The sequence below is a fragment of the Diorhabda carinulata genome, chromosome 3, assembly GCF_026250575.1.
Source record: "Diorhabda carinulata isolate Delta chromosome 3, icDioCari1.1, whole genome shotgun sequence".
NCBI lineage: Eukaryota > Metazoa > Arthropoda > Insecta > Coleoptera > Chrysomelidae > Diorhabda > Diorhabda carinulata.
This window is the reverse complement of record NC_079462.1, coordinates 30,945,096-30,967,696: the sequence shown is the minus strand read 5'-3', so window position 1 is coordinate 30,967,696 and position 22,601 is coordinate 30,945,096. Positions and strand designations below refer to the sequence as shown.

General features: G+C 30.7%; 1 protein-coding gene across 2 annotated transcripts in view; it reads right to left on the bottom strand.

Moving 5' to 3' along the window:
* The window catches only part of LOC130891507 (BMP-binding endothelial regulator protein-like), a 117,753-nt gene that overhangs the window by 26,431 nt on the left and 68,721 nt on the right, over nt 1-22,601 (bottom strand). The window contains exons 1-2 of one of the 2 annotated variants that reach the window (XM_057796306.1): nt 14,607-14,723; nt 14,399-14,487 (exon numbers count right to left, since the gene is read on the bottom strand). Coding sequence is in view for 1 of the 2 variants with exons in the window: in XM_057796305.1 (XP_057652288.1) it covers nt 14,399-14,487 (89 nt within the window). In the remaining variant the exon portion in view is untranslated. Of the gene's footprint in view, nt 1-14,398; nt 14,488-14,606; nt 14,724-22,601 lie in introns of those variants that run through there. The other variant, XM_057796305.1, reaches the window with a different exon arrangement.

The following is a 22,601-nucleotide window of genomic DNA, read 5'->3' as shown; positions in this document are numbered from 1 at the left end:
GCTAATCATTTGGGTTCAAAAACAAACTATTGGAAGAATGAACTTCAGTTGAAATAACAGAATGTAATTTGTATTTATAAGACAGAGGACTTTTAATAAGTTTTTTTGTTAACGTTGAAGCAGCAATCAAATTATTGTTCATTGTTACGTTCTAAAGGAAACTAATTAATAATTTTAGAAAAATCAGGCACGGGCAAGTGAAAAAATCACATCTCCTAGCATTGTTATACTAAAGTGAATTTTTTTATTATAATTTTTATCAATCGTCAAGTTTAGAATAGTGCGACTAAAAAATTCAAATGAAGAAAAGGTAAAAATTCTAAATCGATACCTGAAATTATTCGTTCATTTTATACATGTCAGTTGAAATTAATGCGAATTCCATACAAAGTTAGTTGGATAGACTTAACACCTAATATTATCAACCTACATACACCTTATTGTTCCTCGGTTTATAACTACTTGTCCTCGGTAATTCAGATATTTATCTTGTAAGAGTAACGTGCAATTATCCAATAATAAACAACTAGTGTATCTTAGATTTATCGATTCAGAAAACTTAAAGACTTTGCCATGCAAAAATACGTAATTTATGACACTTGTACCATGACATTACAATGTAAAGTTTCAACTATTTTTCGCGAGCATTTCAAACAATTACTCTTCGAACGATACGACTGATAAATTGTGGATCGGTGTATTAAGCTGGAATCAGATTTGTTCCGGTCTTTGTTCTAAATATAAATAAATCAAAAGAAATCTGTTTATACTCCCAATTCATAGGTACCCTTTAAGAAGGTTAGATAACCTGTATTTATAAAATCCTACTTTGCATAAGTGGATTAGTGTCGTAAAAGTGGATGCACTAGATATTAGACTGGTCATCTACGAAGCGTAGAGAACAGCCCGGACAACTCAGCAGCGAGACGCAACGCATCGCATCATTATTTCTTTTTCTGGTCAAAAATAATGTAAAATTCATCAAAAATTACTCGAGAAATTTGAGGATGAGTGCTTCTTCAAGACTCAAGTAAACGAATGGTGTTCCGCTTTCTAGAAAGGTTGAGAAGTAGTGGTAAACATGCGTCTCCTGCAGCGGCGTGGAGAAGAGAAAATTAATATTAACCAGACGAGACTTGGGTATACCATTATACTCCGGAGACTAGGCGCACGTCTATGGAGTGGAGGAAGGCAGACGAAGGCGCGTCAATTAAAGCGAAAGTTATACTTTCAGCGGGGAAGGTATTTTACACCATGTTTTGTAATTTTCTCATATAACAACGAATTATGAACGTGCAGTATTATAGTATCCTCTTAAAAACACGCTAGAACCTGTCTACAGAATAAAACATCTCGATATTCCAATTCGTAGGGCGATACTGTTACAAGAATACTCTAGATAGATGATAGAATTGGTTTAGAAACAATGGAACAATCTACTTATAGTCTCGATTTGTATCTATGCGACTATTATTCATTTGGTCCATGGAAGAGACGGATTGCGAATCTCACGCAATGCGGATGTAGAGTCATTAGTGCGCTAATGGTGACAAGTAAAGAGATTTTTACGAAAAAGTTTTCCCAAACACCAAGATCTCAAGACCAAGACCAATCTCACTCATCGCTGATAGATGAATAATTCATGCTGCAAATCAAGGTAATAATTCTCTACTGAGATAAAAATCCGTATTTTAACCTGTTGGAATACCTTGTCGATCATCATTTTTACTCAGAAATGAAAACAAATGTTCTGCAATGATGTGGAATTATTCTTTATTATTAATTATCATACAATCGCGTTGACGACATAACCCTTGTCTTTATAAAGACAGCCCAAACAATTAAAGTGCAAACTCCAAAGTGTTCTTTTGGAAAATACTTTGAATTTTTCTTTAAATCGCGCCCATAGTAATTTAACCAACCAGATAATCTAAATTGGATTGTTTTCGTCGGATAAGATTATATAAAAGCAATACTTATAACATTCCAACTTTTGAAAAAATCTTTAAAGAAAAGTTATTTTGAAAAGAGTTGGTCTAAGATCCCACCTCTATTCAAAATATACAATATAGGGGCAAATGAAAGGAGTTAAGGACGTGTTGCAAGCTTTTCTCGAACGTCTCTATAAATTCCGCAAGAATTCATGCAATACGTATCCTTTCTTTGAATTTAATGATATTTTGGTCAAACTTATTGGTATTGGGCTATGGAAAATATGACCATACTTTTTCGAAGAAACCTTAACATGTCCTCGATATCTAATTTCTTCAAAACTTCTTGTTTCCAAACAGAAATGATTTATGGCTGAAGTTAGTTATAGAGTTAGTAGCTGAAGGTGAACAATTGGAGCACTTAGTTCAGGTCTCGGTTTATTTAATGGATAATACAATTTATTCTAATGATAAATGTTCATTAATTATTTAGACAAATACATACATCAATTACTTAGATATATTGATATGGCTGAATAGTTATAAGAAACAACTTCCAAATTATGTATTACGACACACTTCACGTCGGTTTACGAAATAAAGAATTCATTATTCCTTTCATTTGCACCATACTGTATATTTTTATATAATATTGTACGTATTGAAATCAACACTCGTTATAATGTGGATATAGAAACTTGAAAAAATTTACGTTTTTTCACTCGTAGTAAATGTCCTGGGCTATAAATAAAAGAGTTTACTCTACACTATTAGAGTTTGTGTTAGAATCGAAAATCAGACGTCAAACAAATGTGGAAGGTTGTTTATTTTCTTAGAAAGATCAGGTGGCTTATTGTTTATTTGGTTTTAATTTATTTTGGCACAAAAACTTTCTTTCTATTGTATATGACCTAGAAGTGACTGTTAATATTGAATTGGCAGTAAGAAAATAAATATTCTAGAGATTAAATTGTTGTTCAATTATAGACCCGTTGACATATTTATGGATTGAAAAGTATCAAAAAATTGACGATTATGGAGGCAGGTACGCAATTTACGCAAGTCAATGGGAAACAATATTTATCAAATCGGACTGAAATATTTAATTTATTTGTAACTGTTTCATTTGACATTATTTACACGAATTGGAATATACAATGTGATTTTGTAATAGAACTTTAAGCATACGCGTTCTCCCACCATGACTATTTATAAAGAGAGCTTCGGAATATTTAATTTTAATTTGAAATAGAGAAATACAGCGATATCAAAAAGCTTGGAGAATATTTACATAGTTTCAATTTATTTTAGAGAAACATTGAAAGTTCATTATTATAGCTCTACACATTCAAAAACGTTTAAACATAAAATAAGAAGTATAATTCTATTTATAAAAAATATATACGTAGTGCCGTCTAACACTGAAAGAAAAGTCATAAATTATCTCTACACATATTTGACTACAGAGAGCAGACACCTCGTTCGATTTTGAGGCGGAAGGAACTTTATGAATTGCTGAACAAGAGCCCCTGGAGAAACTGGAGCTGCCTTAATCATCAGATAAATCAAGAAAATTGGATTTTGATTTAAAAAAAAACAAATTCTATGATTGGGATAATTATACGATAATTTCATGATATACAGTACTGTGCAATGCAAGTTACTAATAGATATATGAGATTAGGGCCAAACATAAAACTTTAATGAAAAAGAGAGTAAATAAATGAATAAACTCATCCGGTCGTGCTTGAAAGGGGCTGTTTTATGTTATTTAATCATTCTACTAGGTCAACAAGGAGGGTGTATAGAATATTTCTATTATAATATAATCATCGCACAAATTTATATGGAAATAAGATTCCCACAGGAAACATTTAATAAAAATACTAATTAAATTGATTTGAACTACTCTGACGTATCCTTCAAAAATACATTTTCAACGCGAAGATAAATACATAAAATATATTATAATAATAACTGCAGAGTAGAGAAGAAATTGAATAAAATGTTTATCTTCTTGATGGTTTATGTATTGTGGTGTGACAAATAGAAGATAAAAAAGATTATTACTATTTAAAATAATAATAATCAGACCACTGGTGAAAATAATATGAAAGCCAAATATTTTAAATAAGTTTCAATAAGTATTTTATACCTGGTGAAAAAACTACTTTTATAGCACCACAACTTTCCCAACAAGTCATCAATTAATATTTATGAAAATTGGAAAAAAGAGTTTTCTCACTTATGAATTACCACCAGACAAACATCGTAGAAACTTTTGACAGTCTTGTTATTTCCGAAAGAGAACCCATCTGCTCATCGACAAAGAGAAATGCTTTTTTGTCAAAAAATTGCTCACAATTTGTAGATAACAGCTTGTAAAAAACTAAGAAACAAACATACAAATAATTAAATAAAGACTAAAATAAAAAGACTATAATGAAAATGAAAATTACCTTTGAAAATGTACATATGAAAATTAATGGTGATAATTTGTATTTTGAAAATCAATAACAACATCACCCCAGTATGCAGCATGCACCGAATTAAATATTATTATTAGAATGAAAGTAGTTTAGAGAATAGAAGACACATTCCAGTAAATATGCTTTCAAATTATTGCGAAATGTGGAAATGATGTTACAGATTACTATTGGCAATGATTGCGCATTTTTTTGCATCGTAAAGTATTGAGCACATAACTAATTTTGAACGTGGAGTAGGTAGGTCCTCCTTGTTCAAAGATCTTTCTTTTGGAGAAGCGTACTCACGAATTACGAAATAAGATCTAAGTATCTAAATTTATATAATGTAGCAAATTGTCATATGGATTCAAGGACAATCAGTCATACATAAGATTCAAGGAAATACTTATATTGAGGGAATATAAGTATTATCGACTCATGGAGAGATATGGAGAGTATAATAAGTGCATTATAATTAAATTCATTGGGTTAATTGGGTGAAAATGAATAATAAATAATACTTTAGAATTAAAAATTATGTATTGATTACAATAATTACTTTAACACCTACCACTTTTTCACCACACTTTAATTACGATTCTAATCACTGGGTGCGAGCATTCAATAGAGCAATTTTGTATTTATTAATAATTCAAGCATTTCCTTGAATAGGAAAATAAGTATTGTACAAGGTGGTTTGGTATTTTTTTTTTTTTCAAATTCAATTATAAGAAAGTATGTCCTTATTATAAAGATAAAATCTAAATAACATCAAGTTTTATGGTAATTCATATCCTCGTAGTAAATTAGGCCCGACGTCATAAAATTATATTTATATATGAAGATTAGTTGTATCACATTGTGTATATAATTAATTTAAACAATACACAAAAAACATGAGTGATATAGGAACGAAAATACAAATAATGAAAAATGTGCGAAAAATTTAGCGATGAAACTATTCCTGTGAATGAAATGAAAATAAAAAAACAAAACGAATAACATCTAAAAAGCAATCGAAGAATTATCTAATTCAAATTTTTATTTGTAAACATTCTCAAATCACGAAAACCAAGGACAACACAGAAGCCATGAACAAGCCGCGAATCATGTATTTTAGTACAATTGGAGAGGTTAGTTGTGGAGGCATGTGCTGGCTCACTAATCAATCAAAATAACGGAGATATTGTACAAAGCAAGAAATTTAACAACGTAAAAATAATGGTAGATTCAAGTATTCAGTGCGAGCTGTGAAATGAAAATCTGAAAGATTTCAGAAACATTTTTAAAATGACTTTTTTAAAATAAATATCTAGTGTACATAACAATTCTTTCACAGCTGGAGCATCCCACGTGTTTGGTATTGGTACCACAATATGAAATACGAAATATACAGAAACCGTATCTCAGGTTTCTAAGAACAAGACCATGGCTTACGTTTCGTGTGAATCTACCATAACATGTGAATTCTTTCAATCAAATAATATGAAACATTTGCTGAATCATGAGAAAGGAAGCCGATCATATTTTGACAAATGTTCCACTTACTAAAATTGATAAAATCGATAGATCATGTGGTTAGATGTATTTCCCTTAGTTCCCATATATATGTATATATATATATTATTAATTGTTAATTAATAAATATAACAAACAAATATAACAAATAAGTATTGAATTTTCACTTCTCATACACAATACATGAAAGTACATACAGGGTGTCCAGAAAGTTGATTAATATCAATAAAAGTTTCACAAAATCTTATTCATTGTCAAAGATACAGATAGTTTTTTACGAGAAATGAATAAGAAGTAGCTGTTCAAAGTCATCCTAGTTTTATAATTTTATAACGAACATTTTAGTTCATTTTACTTGTATATAAATTATTTTATTCTTAATCATTGGAAATCTATATCTCAAGCAAAATTCATTGGCAGATGACACTTCTTACATTATTTTGATTGCAAGTACTCGATCTTGAGTTTCTAAATCCTGGAGATCCTGTACATTGTAATACATTTTTATGTTTATATAACTACCGATTTGAATTTAATTTTCAAAGTAATAATAACTGGCAGATTATAAATAAATTTTTTATCTTGTTTATAATATGCAGTGTTGCCAATAAAACATTTTGTCACAAAAATTTTACTTCACTGTCCCGACTATAGAGGGGCACCACAGTGAAAAAGTTGATCGATAGTTTATCTAGAAGTTTCCCTGTACAATGACTCATCTCATTGTAGTTGCTTATAAGGTTAACTTAGGATTGTCTTGTACCACAATTGGAGTACCATAATTTCCAGTATAATTTTGAAAATGGTTAATCAAGTGTCCAGTTTTACAAAAGCTAATATAAACAGAGTCTCATTTTAATGCTTCTATCATTGCTACATACTAACATTTAGCATTCCTCTCTTTTTGTTTGTTCCATTTTTCTAAATAAAATTATTCCATTGAACGTTTTTTGACCATTTTTAGTCACATTTTCCTTATAACTTTTTAACTGATAACTACACTATTTCAAGTCTAATTTTATTGTTTTCAATGTTTTATGAAACTCAATATTTTGCATTTAATGAATTTCCAAATCATGTGAAAATTTTTGAAAAGTTTTCTTTGGCTGGAAATCATATATATATATATATATATATATATATATATATATATATATATATATATATATATATATTTATGTCTTATCAAAATTATACGTGGTAACTAATTTGACTTTACCGTTTGATTGAAATTTACATGAAACATCAGTAGAATGTGATAATTGAATAAGATGGTATTTTTATTTATTGTTACTTCCTAACCAAACATTTTTATGGTAGAATACGACACGCCAAAAACATTATTCGTAAAGATCCCTTTGTAAGATGTTATGTAACACAATTGGTATTTCATAGCAATTATCAAACCCATTTACGGAAAATGCTGCTTCGAAGAAATGATTATCAGACGCCGAGTATAGAGATCCAATTAACAATTAAATTTAATTACGTTTATTAAAAAACTTAATTTGTAATAAAAATAAAATCCACGTGTTAAAAGAACGAGCCTCGATGAGTTGTTTGTATTTTTTAATGTCATTATTTACAAATAAATATTAGAAAGTTTATTTGTTTTGGTAATTATTGGTCAACCTCTAATATATGAAGAGATTATCACTCTCATCTCTATTGTTTTGAAATTTGATAATTTGAGAACGTGGTCTGGTGATTTGAATTACATTTCATCCGTGACGCCAATAGTTCGCAAGAAAAGATGTTTCGATCTAAAACACAATCATTTGGAAGCTCCAATTCTAATTGAAAACAATTCCAACTCCTATTTGTTTCATGTAGTTGAACATTGCCTAGCAGTTAATAATTTAGAGTCATGTCGTTGATAATATGTGATAGAACTTCTGTTGGTACACTGAGTATATGTAATTCCATATTCCTCGCGGTATTAGTTGTTTCTCATTCGAAAAACAGCAGTTCACGTTGGCAAATGTGAAACTGAATGAATATTGTAGTATAAAGTATAAAGCTCGAAAATGGCTAAGCAAAAGAAATGATAACATGACGGAAAAATATGGAAGATAAGAGATGTGAGAGGAAGAAGAAAGAATGATTATTTATCAAATAAATCCGAAATCACAAAAACCTAATTAAAGAAAGTGAATTGAGGAATAAAAGTTGGATAGGATGATAGGTACATTAAAATAATATTAACAGTGATCATAGAATATGTTGGAGGGCAACAAAAAATATACAAAACAAAATAAGAGGGAAAAACTATATAAAAAAAAACAATTATTTTGTCAATATATATAAGAAACGAAAAATATTTTGGTAAATGTAAACAAAATTAGAGAGCCTTGGAAATTTTTTCAAGAATCTGAGCGAGAGAGAAGAGGAAATTCAAGTAGCTTCTAGATTAGATACTCTGATTAGGAAGAAAAACTGACAAATTTTCAAATAAAAATTGAAATTACAAATTTGCTGTAAAGGCAATGAAAGAGAAATAACAGCAGAAGAAATTGGAAGGGTAATAAAAAAGAAAGAAAGTGGAAAAGTATTTATAGATTTATGAAAGAGTGGATAAATACGAAACATATATAGATAATGATTAATATAATGATCTCATAGGAACTATCTTGTGCTTAATATCCTTGTAAACTGAATATTCTTCAATCGGTTTCTGGTAAGATGAGGTTTTGGATGTGAACAGTGAGGAAAAATCGAAACATTGATAGAACATTTTTTTTTAATTGAAAATATGGTTGAAATATAAACTTAAAAGAATATTCTAGGTCCTTAGAAAGGCTATAAAACAGCGCACCCTAAGAAAAGAATAGAGGCAAGAGAAGTTGACATATAAATTTAAAAAGATGTCAAAATTCTAAGTAGAATGTACTTCATCATCATCATCAAGCCTTTCAATTCCATGTGTATTATGGCTATCCCTTTTTGCGCTTTAAATCCTTTTTTTGAAGTAGATTATTCCCAGTTTTCTAATTTTTATTTTCTTCATAGTTTGTCGTTTGTTTTGGCTGCTTTTGTTATTATTTTCCATTCTTTTCGGTTCCGACATTTTGCTCTCCAGTCTTCTATTTTGAGTGCTGTTATGCCCTCCTCTATTTCGTTTCTCGGCCTCTGACTGTTTAAAATAAGTTATACCAATTAACAGTTTGACTACAGGTAAAGTTCAATTACACGAAAAGAATACTAGGAAAAAAAGTCTAAAACAAAAATAAAATGAGTTAGTGAAGTGGGGTTAAAAATGGTAATGGCACTGTATTACGGAATGGAATGAAAAACTGGTAGAAACAAAATTGAAGATTGTATGTAAGTAGTGCCGAATCTTGAAGCTACTTCTTCAAGTGCCGTACACATTGAGGCGTGTAGATGTTCTCTTGTCCAAAACTTCTAATCTATTACTGATGACACCTCTTTTCTGCACGACGAATAATCGTTGCCACACCCTGAATGAGACAACAGTCCGTAGCCAGGAATGTAGTTTACGCCCTGGTCCTCTCTTTGAAGTTACACAATTGGTGCACTCATATATTTTTAGTATCAACACTTAAAATAAATATATTATTGCGTTTTCCAGCTAAATATTTCTTTATTATACGAAATAATGATCTTCTAAATATTCCTATGCGTCATTGAAATGAATGAAAGTTTTATGAGTGCAAAGCCATGCTTAATTAGCTTTAGCCATTTTAGAGGCTGTTTATTGTTTTCTCGAGTCAATATTTAATTTATGATCTAAACAAAATATGTATAAACCAGACAGTTTATCAAAACGAAGAAATGGGTTCAATCGCGACAAATTTAATGTACTTTAGACCTTATGTTTGTTTTTAGCAGTAAACTTACCAAACATTATAAGCAATTCCATCCGATTTAGTCTTAACAGACTAAATTATAGAGAAAAAATAAGCTGCAAGATTGCGAGGGTTGAATTAATATTTCGATTTGATGTGTATGTTGATATCAACTCATTAAGATCGCAATTGGTTTCCCAGGACGTCGACATGAACTAAAAGTGACTTTAGGAAAATAATCAATTCATACTAAAGAAAACCTGTTCTTATTGAGGACACGTTTCTACTTGTTCTGTATTTGATGTAATTTAATACGAAAGGAGTGATCAAGTTCAAACATGACCTGATATTCTACTATAGAATTTGTACAGCTTGTACTTGGTTTGCGTTTGGAAACTCTGCTTGACTGATAAACAGAATCCTCAAACTAATCTTCCGAACCATCAAGGGCAAATCATTTTAAACTAAGGTTACCACCTAGTAATAAAATTGAGGAAAGCAAGATGATAGCTAGAAGGACTATTCGGAAGACGATTCAAAATAGAACTGTTGACAAAGCTCCATCTTATTAGGGCCATCGTTATTTCAATCATACTGCATGAGGATATAGTGCCATAAGTAACCTGGAGAAACTCTCAGCCAAGCAAAATATCAGCAGCCAAGCAGGATCGCCCCTTGATACATTATAACCTGGTAGATCCATTAGAATTGCACTAAAGGAAGATAGTGGATATCATAGTTAAAACCGCTTGAAACAGATTTAAAGAGCTGAGGACAAAACCCAACATTCCACTAAGGGACCTGATGGGATCGATGTTTGTGGTTACATATATGCAAGAAGTTGATAATATATCTTTGCTAGAACAAGTAATTTTACCAGCCGTAGCGGAAGTCCTGAATCCCCTGGATCAATTGGACGCATCATATGAGTATTTTAATAAGAAGTTCGGAGATCTTTGAAGCTCACAAATTTCCCAGTGGATCATAATTCTCTACAATATTTCAGCTTTGGAAGAAACCATTGTGACAATACATCTAAGAACTGATGAGTGTAATGTTGTATCTTCTCTATGTATGAGTTGAAGACAAGAATGGTTCAGGATTCAATCAAAGTTAGTTAAGAAAACCAAGTCTCTCTTCGTTATGTTCTAGAAAAAATATGGAAAGTTAAATTTCAGTAATTTCCATATTTTTCTGTGTGATAGTACTAGTTCGGGACATCTGAGAGAAGATCTATGAAGAAACACAATAAACCTGAGAATAATGTAATAGAAATAGTGGAGGAGAGAAGATTTTGAGAACAAATTTATTTCGAAATTAAAGTCATTTGATTATCCTTTGAAAATTAATTATTATTTTAAATAAAATCAAAGATCCAAAATCCAAAAAGAGTCAGTTAAAAAAAAGCTGTTGATTGTCAGTTAATTCTTTCAAGCCAAACATAAATAAAAATATTTGTATCTAAATTTTATGTATTTGTTCAGAGGTCAGTAGTTCCTGTTGAAACGTTAGTCTAACAAAAACTTTTTGTTCTTATTTTCTCATAAATTTTCTTCACTTGAAATTTATCATTTCCTCTACTACGGAAATTTTTATACAACTCACTTTGATTTATTCATTTTGGTAAAAACTGCGCCAACAATTTTTTATAATACAAGCAATCTGGAAATTAGAACAGATATTCATTATTGGAGTTTTGTTATCAGCAACATCTAATTCTTCTGATATTAGAGTTTGGAATAATAACATGTCAATAATGGATCAGCTTTTTGTTAATTATACAAATAGTTTCAAAAACTTTTGAAGGGATGATGTTTTAGTCGTCTCCGAACTTGGGTAGTATGAGTTAGCGGGAAGATGACAAGTAGTTCTCTGATTGACAGGGGAATGAAACAAGGAGGCGTTCTGAGCTTGTTAAGGTTCCTTCTCATCATGGAAAATAGCTAAGGAAGTGAACAAAGGAGGATAGAAGACACGTATGGAATACTATAGATGGAAAAAAATCTATATAAATGAACTAATATATACGGACGTTACACAAAAGAAGAGCAACAAAAAAGAATGCATAATTGGAGTAATGGATTGAAAAAATACAAAACAGATTTAAAGAAAATAACAAATAAAAACCAGAACAAATAGCTGTGCAAATAAAATAATTGGATAACAGATCATTAACAAGCTAGTATCTTGGGACAATAGTAGAACCAAATGGAAGAATTGACGAAGAAGTAGTCAATACAGTAAATGCTGATCTAAGGTTGCGAATCCTGGATGCTTAACAACAAATTCAAACAGCGTGTCAAATGATAATTTAGAGAAAAACAGCAGGGTTGGAAAGATGAGATAAAATAAGGAACGACATAATTTGACGCTAACTAAACGTAGTAAGTGCAGTGCAAGATATCGAACAACAACAGTAGATGGTTTGGATATATAGTGAGAATGATGGAGGAAGGAATAGTTAGGGTAATATGGGGAACTGGAACAAACGAGAGAGACGGCAGATCCGGAAAGAAACGGAATATAGAAATAGCAAACAATCTGGACAAGAGAGGACGTGCTAAACAGGAGGCAAATGATAGAACCAAATGGTAAAAGAATTTGTGGTTAAATAAGTAAGAATTTTTTGGTCCTCATTTCTTTCGCGATTCAGCAACAACTGAGTAACATCTTGAAGAACTTTGTTTGACAGTGCTTCCGGAAATAAATAATCGACATCAAGGTATTAATGTTGAAAGGTTTCTAGGTAATCAGTTTGAAGAAATAGGGATTGTAATCATTGTAGTGGCCAATTAGGTCACCTGATCTTACCACCTTGATTTTTATCTGTGGGCACATCTAAAAAGTCGAGCCAATCAGGAAGACTTAATGGAAATACTAAGACATGTAATGAGTCGTATATATCGTAGATGGTGGAAAAGTCTCTGAATCAGATCTATAATCTTCTTGAGCAGAGAAGGGGACACAATTTAAATGACGTTATAATATCGACAAATTTGACGTTTTATTCTATTGACTTATGTCAATAAATGCGAAAAAAATAAACTATTAGATGTGTTTTTACATTATTTTCTAGAATTAACATAGAATTTTATGAATTAATATGAATATTAATAAATATTCATAAATATTCACCTACCTACAATAAAATTAAATTAAAATTAAATATATTTTAAAATTAAAAATTTTTATAATTTATTAATGACGTACTTTTTTTTATTATTTGTTTATAAACTACTTCGCTTGGCCTTCCAGCCATTAACGGTTAATTTGACTTTCAATTGTTCGCGTCCTCTCCGCCACGGCCTATCTGATATTTCAATATGGATAATCTTCCAGATGTAGGACATAATTCTTCTTCGGATTCTTGACATTCTTCACATATCATCAATATAATTCTACACCGTTCGCTTTTACAAGACTTATTAATTTTGTACGCGAATGTGTGTACGAAATCTGCAACTGGTTTTACGACCCGTTTGTACTTATTTCGTTTTCGAGGTTATATCTTCTCGTTACAAATTAGTCGATTAAAAGTTTCAGATCAGTGGTTCTCAATGGTTTTGTAGTTGCAACCACAAAAGTTCTTAGTATCCATGTGATTTTCAACTTAATATGTCCATGTAATTTGAGTAGAAAATAAATGCTTATGATGATGAAGTTGCTATATAGAAATAGAAAATATGCATGGACCTCAAAGTCATCGATTAGTTATTGAATTGACCACGTGGATCTTGTTTCTTTCCTCTGTGGGGCAGTAGGACTAAAGAGCATCTAAAACATGACCTATTTGAACAGATTATAATCCAGGAAATACAAGTCGTAGATGGATTTAAAGAACAGAATTCTATTTTACACATTAAAATATTTCCAAATTTTACAGATGGGAAAATAAAAGATGAAATAATCATTAGCTCACGTTGCGTGAAGTTATGTCAATCTCATCATTGTCAATGATGAAACTGCTTAAAAGTCATTCAAAAAGATTGTCAAGACGTTTTTGGGAATAGTAAAAAAGAAAATTATGACTACGAACGTTTTTATTTCAAGGATTTAAGATTTTTTCAAGACGTTATCAGGGATTTTAGTATGAAAGTATATTAGGGGTTTACTGTGGGTCTATTATAAGGGAAACTAACCCTAACTAACTAACTAAGTATTTTTAAAGACTTTCTCAATAACTATAACCTAAATAAACGATAATAGGTTCTAACTGGGTATAAGAACTTTGTAAGCCAGTGTAATAGTACGACTTAATAAAATTATTGTAGTGTTACCCTTAAAAAGTATGCTAAATTTTAAATTATTTTATATTATTCTGAGGGAACAGGTTTTGTGAGGATTTGAGGTACTAGAAATCAAATTGTCAACACTAGTCTTTTCGACCGAACATTTCAAGTGGCAATTAAACTTTTACCATTTTGATAATAATTTTTGGCAATCAGGACGCGTTGTTCTACAGTGCTCCATGTTAACTAGTCCCCAACTGTCAAATTTCGATCTGTCACGTCACAATCATGTGACATTATGAATGTCAAACATGGCGCGCAATTCAAATATTAACTAATTGTCCGATTTCGAAAAAATTTTCTTTGAATTATTCTATTTATCTCCAAAAAATAAAATACATATTTCTGTAGTTACAACATGAGAAATAGAAATATAAAATACGTACCTTACAAACACATGAAAAACACGCTCCTTTTTCGATTGTGTCTACAGATACTTTAGCTCCTTCTTTGGAACAAGTTTTACGGGAACCCACTGAAACAAAATATGAGATGAGAGCTAGAAACCAATTGTTTTACTGAAGAAAACGTAAACGTAAAGTGTCACCAACTTGACAAGAATATATCTCAATTATTATTCCTTTTGCTAATTACCCCATTGATAGATGCCACATGTTGCAAAATAAATCCATAAATCACATTGAATTCCATTTCCAATAGCATGCTAACAAATTAAGTTTGAAAGGGTCAAATTCATACAAGTTTTTCAAAAATTCTCGTTCATACTAGTACTGAAATAAAATACAAGAACCTTATCATTCAGTGGACATTTACTCGTAATAAATTTGGAAAAAGATGTTCTTCAAGATTTGATAACTAAGTTCACCTAAGTTAACATCAACTATAACATTAAAACGGTCTGGTAAATGGATGGAAGCTTTTAAAATTGTAAATTATAACTCAAGATAATTTCCAGCTATCCTTGAATTATTTATTTCTTACAATAAATCTCTTTGTTGTTCAGGACCGTGTCGCAATATTAATTGCCTCAACATTTTCTTTATTATCATGTCTGCAAAGAAAAAGCAGTTGTTTGAGAAGATATAAGAGTTTCTTATAATCTTCTACGTAGAAATTCGAAATATACAAGTAATTTTCAATAATTACTATATGAAAATTATTTGAATAAGCGTTATAATGAAACTGAACATAATTATTAGAATGCTTATTTTTTTAATTTAGGACAGGAATTAAAACAATATTACACACGTGGATATATATGAATAATTTATGATATTTTGTGAATTATTTATATTATTTTAATTTAATTTGGAATATTGATATTTGACGAACACCAAATTTTTAAGGTGATGTAATAATTCAAAATACTTTATTGAAATGATTCTGGTTCTGGTTATCCGGAACTGTCACTATGCTATAACGAATTGAATGTATCGATGGATGTAGTTTCATACCATTAATTCTGCTTCAATTGCAGTATCATTGTACGCAGTCCCTTTTTTACGTAGTTATTACTGATTTTAAGTTTTACGACTGACTACGATAGGAAGCAATAGCCAAAACAATAATAATTTGAATTTAGATCTGCGTTCAGGTCCTAAGAAAAGTCGACAGTTTCAATAAATACAAATATTTTGTTACTTTCCGTCAAAAATCCAATTTAAGTTCAACATCTAATTGTGGTAGTTCTATTAACCTTCAGTTTATCAACTATATCTACTGCCATTTTGTCAATGCCGATTTTCGAAAGAAAGATAAGGTTTGTGCAACTATTTTGTAAGGTTTCACGACGTGAATCATGTCGTTGTTTCTCAATTGTATTAAATAACAGTTTTCCATATAATTTGAATGTCTCTGATTGTACTGGTTTGATGTTCCATCTTTATTGCGTTCTGAGAAATATTTATATTCGTACATTTTGCGATGCCAACGAAGTTGTAAATTATCCAATTGTGATTATTAATTCATTGGATTTGCCAGGCATGCCATCGCACTATTTACAATTGAAGATTGGATCTTGCTTCGAAACCACAACAGCTATATAATACCACATTGTTGGTTATTAAAAAATTAATACAAAACATTATCGAAATCAGCATTTTGAATGACAAGTTTCCAATAATCTCTATGATTCCCACATATGTACCAATTTAATTCAAACGCTTTCCATGTTTATAGTATTTTCTATAATTAACGACTGTATAATATGTAGACCAGTCCATTGTCTGAATTGTCTAGCTCTCCAGGGTACTCTAAGGTTTTTGCGACATACAATATTTTAAAATCTTCTAACTTATTAATTACATCCTTTTTCGATGTCCAACCTTCCATACCGTAGTGAAGCACCGACAACACGTAACATTTGATTAATCTTTATCGTACATTAAAATCAACGTTGGAACAGGTAAACACTTTTCAAAGTTTCAAAAATGCCTGTCGCACCATATGCGCAAATACTTACTCTTTCTATGGGCCTCGCGTTAAATATTATGCTGTATATATAGCAGTTTCTAGATATGATCATAGTTCCTTGGGTTTTTACTTAAATGGGTGATTCCGTTCTAACTGTGATTTTTTGTATTCAAAATTTCAAGATTTTAAAATTTAACTTTTCTAACTTTTTTATGCATATTATTCATCTATTTTACTGTAAAAATAAAACTCTAAGAGGAATTTACTACAACTTCAAAGTATCACGAGCAAGACACAAATGTCGGATTTTGAGTTCCACGGTACTGACTCATTTATCCACGGTACTGACATGGTAACTTAAGATATTAAACAACAAGTGCATCAATTTTCCTCAGTTTGATCATAAACATTAGAATTTATAAGGTAATTAGTTTAAATCATTTGTTACGACAAAAAAAATTAATAATTTATCGGTAAATTCTAGGAATGGACATGACACGGTACTGACATTCAAGTGATGTAGTATAAGTTTTCTTTAAGTGGCAAGTTATATTGTATAAAAATAATGTTTAAATATCTTAAGAATTATTCAATTAACACAAAATTTTTATTAATTGATTATTAATTAATGACTAGTACAAAAAAACAATACAGGACATTGAATATCACAGTTATAATGGAATCACCCAAATCCATTGTTTCACTTATTTCTCCTACTTTATTGATCAATTGGTGTAGGTGCGATAAATTATCAACGATGTCTATTTGTGGCTTAATTTAGGATCCACCGTCTACTACTACTATACATGGCGTGTTCTTATGTAGGTAAACTACCCAGTTTGTTTGTATTAGATACAAACAGACTGATCAAAAATATGTTGCGCTCCATTCCATTTACAGATTGATGATGAATTATTTTTTGATTGTCATAAGTAGTAATAGAACTATTGATAACTATTTTTGTTAAATATATAGATTTTATAGACCGTCAAACACCCCCAAACACTTATAGAAAGCTAGATATTTTTTATCTTAGCTTATAAGACACACACTAAGAGATACTGCAGCTAAAAGTGAATATTTTATGTCCCACTAATGTAGGTGATTAATTTCATTTTTAGTTTGTTATACTTCAGTTCTTCATATTAATACGATTTATGTTTGTGTGTTTGTAACTGATTCGATTTGCTGTACTAGCGATAAGATTTAAAACTTGTCAAATCCCGACGACAATTCAATAATCGATTAAAATATCTGATTATCCTGACTAGATTAGTTAGGATTAATCAATCTTTTCTTGTATCCTGTACATGAGAGTACGAAATATAGAGCTAGTGGATGAACTACGTAAGCGTGCAAGCCCAAAATTACAAAATCGAGAGGCAACCATCAACAAATCTGTACTTATTTAAAGCAGGTTTAAAATAGGAAATTGGACCACAAAAAAATAAAATAAAATATAGTTTAATATACATATAGAAACCTTTTTAAAGAGATTTGAACTAATTGTGTTTTCTGAAAGGAACTATGAAAAAATTGATATCGATATGATATCGAGTAATTTTCGGTAACCAACATAAGAGACCTACATACTACCTTTCATCTCATTGTAGACAGCTATTTCCAGCTTATTAAGGAAACGGGAAAGGATAGAAATAATGGATAGAAATATTCACTCAGCGATTAATCGAAAAAATAAGTTGACATCGGACTGGAAATCAGACTAAGATCTATTGGTTACAAAACGCAAAATTTGATTATTGCTAAAAGCGTATTTTTTAGCTTTTATTGTGGAATGTCAAGAAGAATTGTTAACAGAACTTTCGCCTAATACGGTCCTGATCTATCAACAAGTTTTTACCTTAAGATTACTATTTTCTTACAAATTGAATTATTTCGCTAAACTAGTTTATTCCAAAAATAAATTTAGTAACACATTAATAACGATCGATTTATTGCTTTAAAAGGATTAAATGATTATTATTATTATGAGGAAAGGTTAGTTACAAAATTGATTCAAAATTATTTCAAATAATTTAATTAACATATTTTCCTATGTGCACTGGCTCATTCGATCAAAACAGGTATAAAAAACTTTTGTTCAGTAATCTTTTGAAATTTGGTTACATTTGCTCTTAATGGACAGTCACGAAATTTGTTCTTTACAGTCGAAAATACAAAAAAGTTTATTTAAACTCCCCCCGAAACTATCGATAGGTCTTGCAGCAGTGTGATTAGGAACATTGTCATAATGCTGGGCGATAACACACAAACCCATTGTTAGACGCTGTTATTTAAATCAAGGAGAAGCGAGCAGTTCGCGAGCGCGTAGATCGCTGCGGAGCTTCTCTGCTCCTGGAGTTTCGGCACGCACCACTCCGAATCTTTCAGATCATATTGTCTATGGAACTACAGCGTTCTAGTTATTGTGAAGGAAATAATTCTTACTGTAAATTATATGTTTTAGTTATATAGACCGTAATAAATTTAGATCGACTTTTGGAACTATTTCGAAATCGTCTTTCCATATTGAAGCATTTTCTTTGTTGTATCATGTAGATCTAGATAATTCGTGGTGAGTAGGAAATATGAATACCAAATTTTTTTCCGCCGTCAATTCATTATCATTGGATGCATATTTTGATTCAAATGCAAGTATTCGCTGCTACTTACATATTCATCATCCTTATTAATAGAATATTAACAATATGTTTCTCGTAATAAAAAATATTTAAATGAAACTTTATTTGAACACATGACACTATTATTTTAGTTACATTCAAGGTAGTTGTAATATATTGGAATATTTCAAAATCAATGACATTTATTCACAACTGAAGTTTCTGACATAATTTATCATTAATTTCTTAGATTGCATCATACATTGAATATCTATATTGAAATCTGATCCTTCGGTAGAGTATAATGTTACTGATTTCAAATTGGAATGAAAGATCGGGACTTTGATCAATTTGAATATTCTATTTCAAATACACCTACAGGTTCGTTATTGTTTGTATGATACAGGGTAACGCACGATTAATAATTGAAAATTTCTCTGTATCTAGTTCGTTAATGATGACTATGACGGTACCACCAAAAGTTAGGTTCTCCTAGTTTTTACAAATAGATATATTGTTATTAATTCAATTACACTACACCTACTTTTCAGCATAGTCTCCATTTCTTTCGAGACATTTTCAAAGACGGTACTCCAGCTCTCCTAAGTGGAAGAAATCTCCAACAAATTTGTCGAGGAAGCGTATGACCTCTGCTAGAACAGCAAACCTTCCATATTTTGATTAATCACAATTATAAGGATGTATGGGAGGTTTGTGAAACTATTTGTGTAAAAAGGGACTCGAAAAATGAATATTATCATCATGACAACACATACTGCCTTAAATAGTTTTTGATTCGAGAGTTTTTACTCAATAATATTTATGTATATCCACATCCATCCATATTTATCATTATTCGCCTATTGACTTTTCCCGAGAATAAAAATGTAGTGAGAAGAAAACGTTTCGACACCATTCGTGATACTGATAAGACCACGGCAGTACAGATGAAAGTTGATTTAAGGTCATTACTAGTCACGAGCAGTAGTTTTGAGAAGATAAAATCAAGTTCTCTTTTTATTTTGTTTTCAATAGAATATTATTTTTTAATCAGACCTCGTAAAATATGCACGTCGCTTAATGCCACGAGGACGGTTCCTGACTGATACTGAGACCTTGAAAACTAAGCATAATCTACTATGGTTAATAAATAGAGAAATTTCCATAATGGGTCATTCATATTGTTATTTAATAATAAACAATCACCCATGATGTAATGGACATTTGCTTACAAACATTTTGGGCTTTATTCACCATTATTCTTCTCAAGCATTCTCCATTTCAGCTTATTTTTCAGTAATAAAATCTTGAAATAAAATAGCATATTAATATTAAACTTTGGCAATGCAATTGGAAACCTAAACTTAAGTCAAATATGAAACGTCTTTATTATAATTATTCTATTTAAATAATTGCTTTTATTTGGTTAGAATAGTTTGAAAAAACGATTTAATTAATGTTACTGCTCCCTTGTCCAAGGGTTTCCATCATCACTAGCATTCGAAGAGCAGACGAAGAGGATGCCGGAATTGTTAATCTCTTATATTAAAACGCTTATGAATACTGACAACGAAAACAAAATAAAAATGACGTACACTACAGTCGAGGGATTTGACTTAAAACATAAAATAAAAGGGTTGCCAACTTGGAAGAACAAAAAAAAGTTATGGATAGTAAAATCGAAGCATTCCGCGTAAAATTTTAACGAAAATGGTTGCTAACTTGGAAGATTTTACTTTACTTGTTTTTAAGTAACATTTCACTAGACCCTCTCCTCCCAAATTACGTTATGTAATACTAAGCTAAAATTGCCTTAACCTCACAATAACTCACAGTAATCTATTTAGCAATGATCCCACACATTTCGAACAACTCCAACTACAGTAACGTCTCTAATGGGGTAGTTCTGATAATAAACGTGTGAAAAGAGGTCAAGTTATGTCTTTGGACTATATACAAAATTATTAGACGAAAATAAGTAGTTTTGCTATTAGTTATGATCTATCAAATATATCTAATAGAGTAATAGATTCAAGATTAAATTTACATCATTATTTTTGTCAAAGACAAATGTAAACCCCGAAATGAATTTCCTAATAATAAGATACTCTCAATAATTTCATCTGTCCACTACTAGTTTCATAATATTTTGATTTGGATGGCCAGTAATAACAGCAGATCAAATCAATCAATCTGTTCACCATGAACGTAGATGGTTATCGTGTTCATTAATATTCCAACGGCGTAAGAATGAAAAATTGTTGTAGGTAAAATACCAGATATTACACAGACAAATTAACTCAAGTTATAATATTTTCCTAGAAAATATACGTTCTCCACGAATGAGTAATAAATGTGTACATTTTTCATTTTTATAGATAGTGATCTCTATAATAGCAAAAACTTTAAGCTTACGTTACATTACGTAAAACTGTTTTGCTGCTGTTTTTTTTTGACAGATATAATTTATAAGGAGGATGGAATTTTTATTGCAATTTGAAATTTATATTTGGGTGGCAATCGAAAAAACCGAATGTAATACGACGATTTTAAGATATGGCAACACTGAAGTGAATATGTCGAATTTAACATTGTCATCATAAAGTTTGACGTTTATAATATTGAACGTGCTCAGAACGTGTTGAGCGCTATTTGATTTGAATGCGTAAACTCATAGTCATGTTATATACCGTGAGATTGAAGCATGCTTAGGCATTAGTTCCAATCGCATACATTCAATATTGTATGAACATTTGGCTATCAAAAAAATCAGGAAAACCATTCGCAGTATACGAATCATTCTCCACCACGAGTATGCGATCTCTCACACATTCAAATAAAAACGTTTTCAAACAGTAAAAACCTCGAATTGATGGGTGATCCGCCGTACAGTCCTTGTTTGGCATCCAATGATTTCTTCTTATTCCCGCAGATCAAAACTAAATTTCGAGTTCAACGTTTTTCTCAACCTGAAGAAGCGATTGATGCATTCAAATCACATGTTTTGGAGGTAGCTCAATCGGAATGAAAAGTGAATTGATCTTGGAGAATATTTTGAAGCCACATCCAATTATAATTTTTGTTTTTGTTTGTCTATCTAAAAAATTAAGTAGCAAACCTCATATATGTTTATAAGCATAAAAGTAGTGAGCTCGTAATGAGAATCACTAAAATTTACTTAGTTGTTTTTATTGGAGAGACCGTACTATTCAGTAGAGCATTTCTGTAGGTACTGTCCTACTATGCTTCAAGGCGTTTCAAAAATAATTATCGATTTTTTAGGTTAACATTTCAAGAATTAATGGTCAGGAGGTTACTTTTTTATTGAAGGGAACTAATAAAGTTTTTTCACATACTGTTAACGTTGGTTATGTGAGTCCCCCTACCTAACAAACAAAAATATTTTTTGTATTGCGATTCTCTTAAACTTTAAAGTTAGGAAACAGAGGCCAGATCTAGCGAATACTATGGGTTATTAACTACTTTTATACAATTCCTTCCTCTACCTTATCAAGTAATAACCTGATATTATTTGATCTTTCGTAGCTAGTCAATTAACATAATCCAAAAACGGTCACATCAGTATTCCAACCCA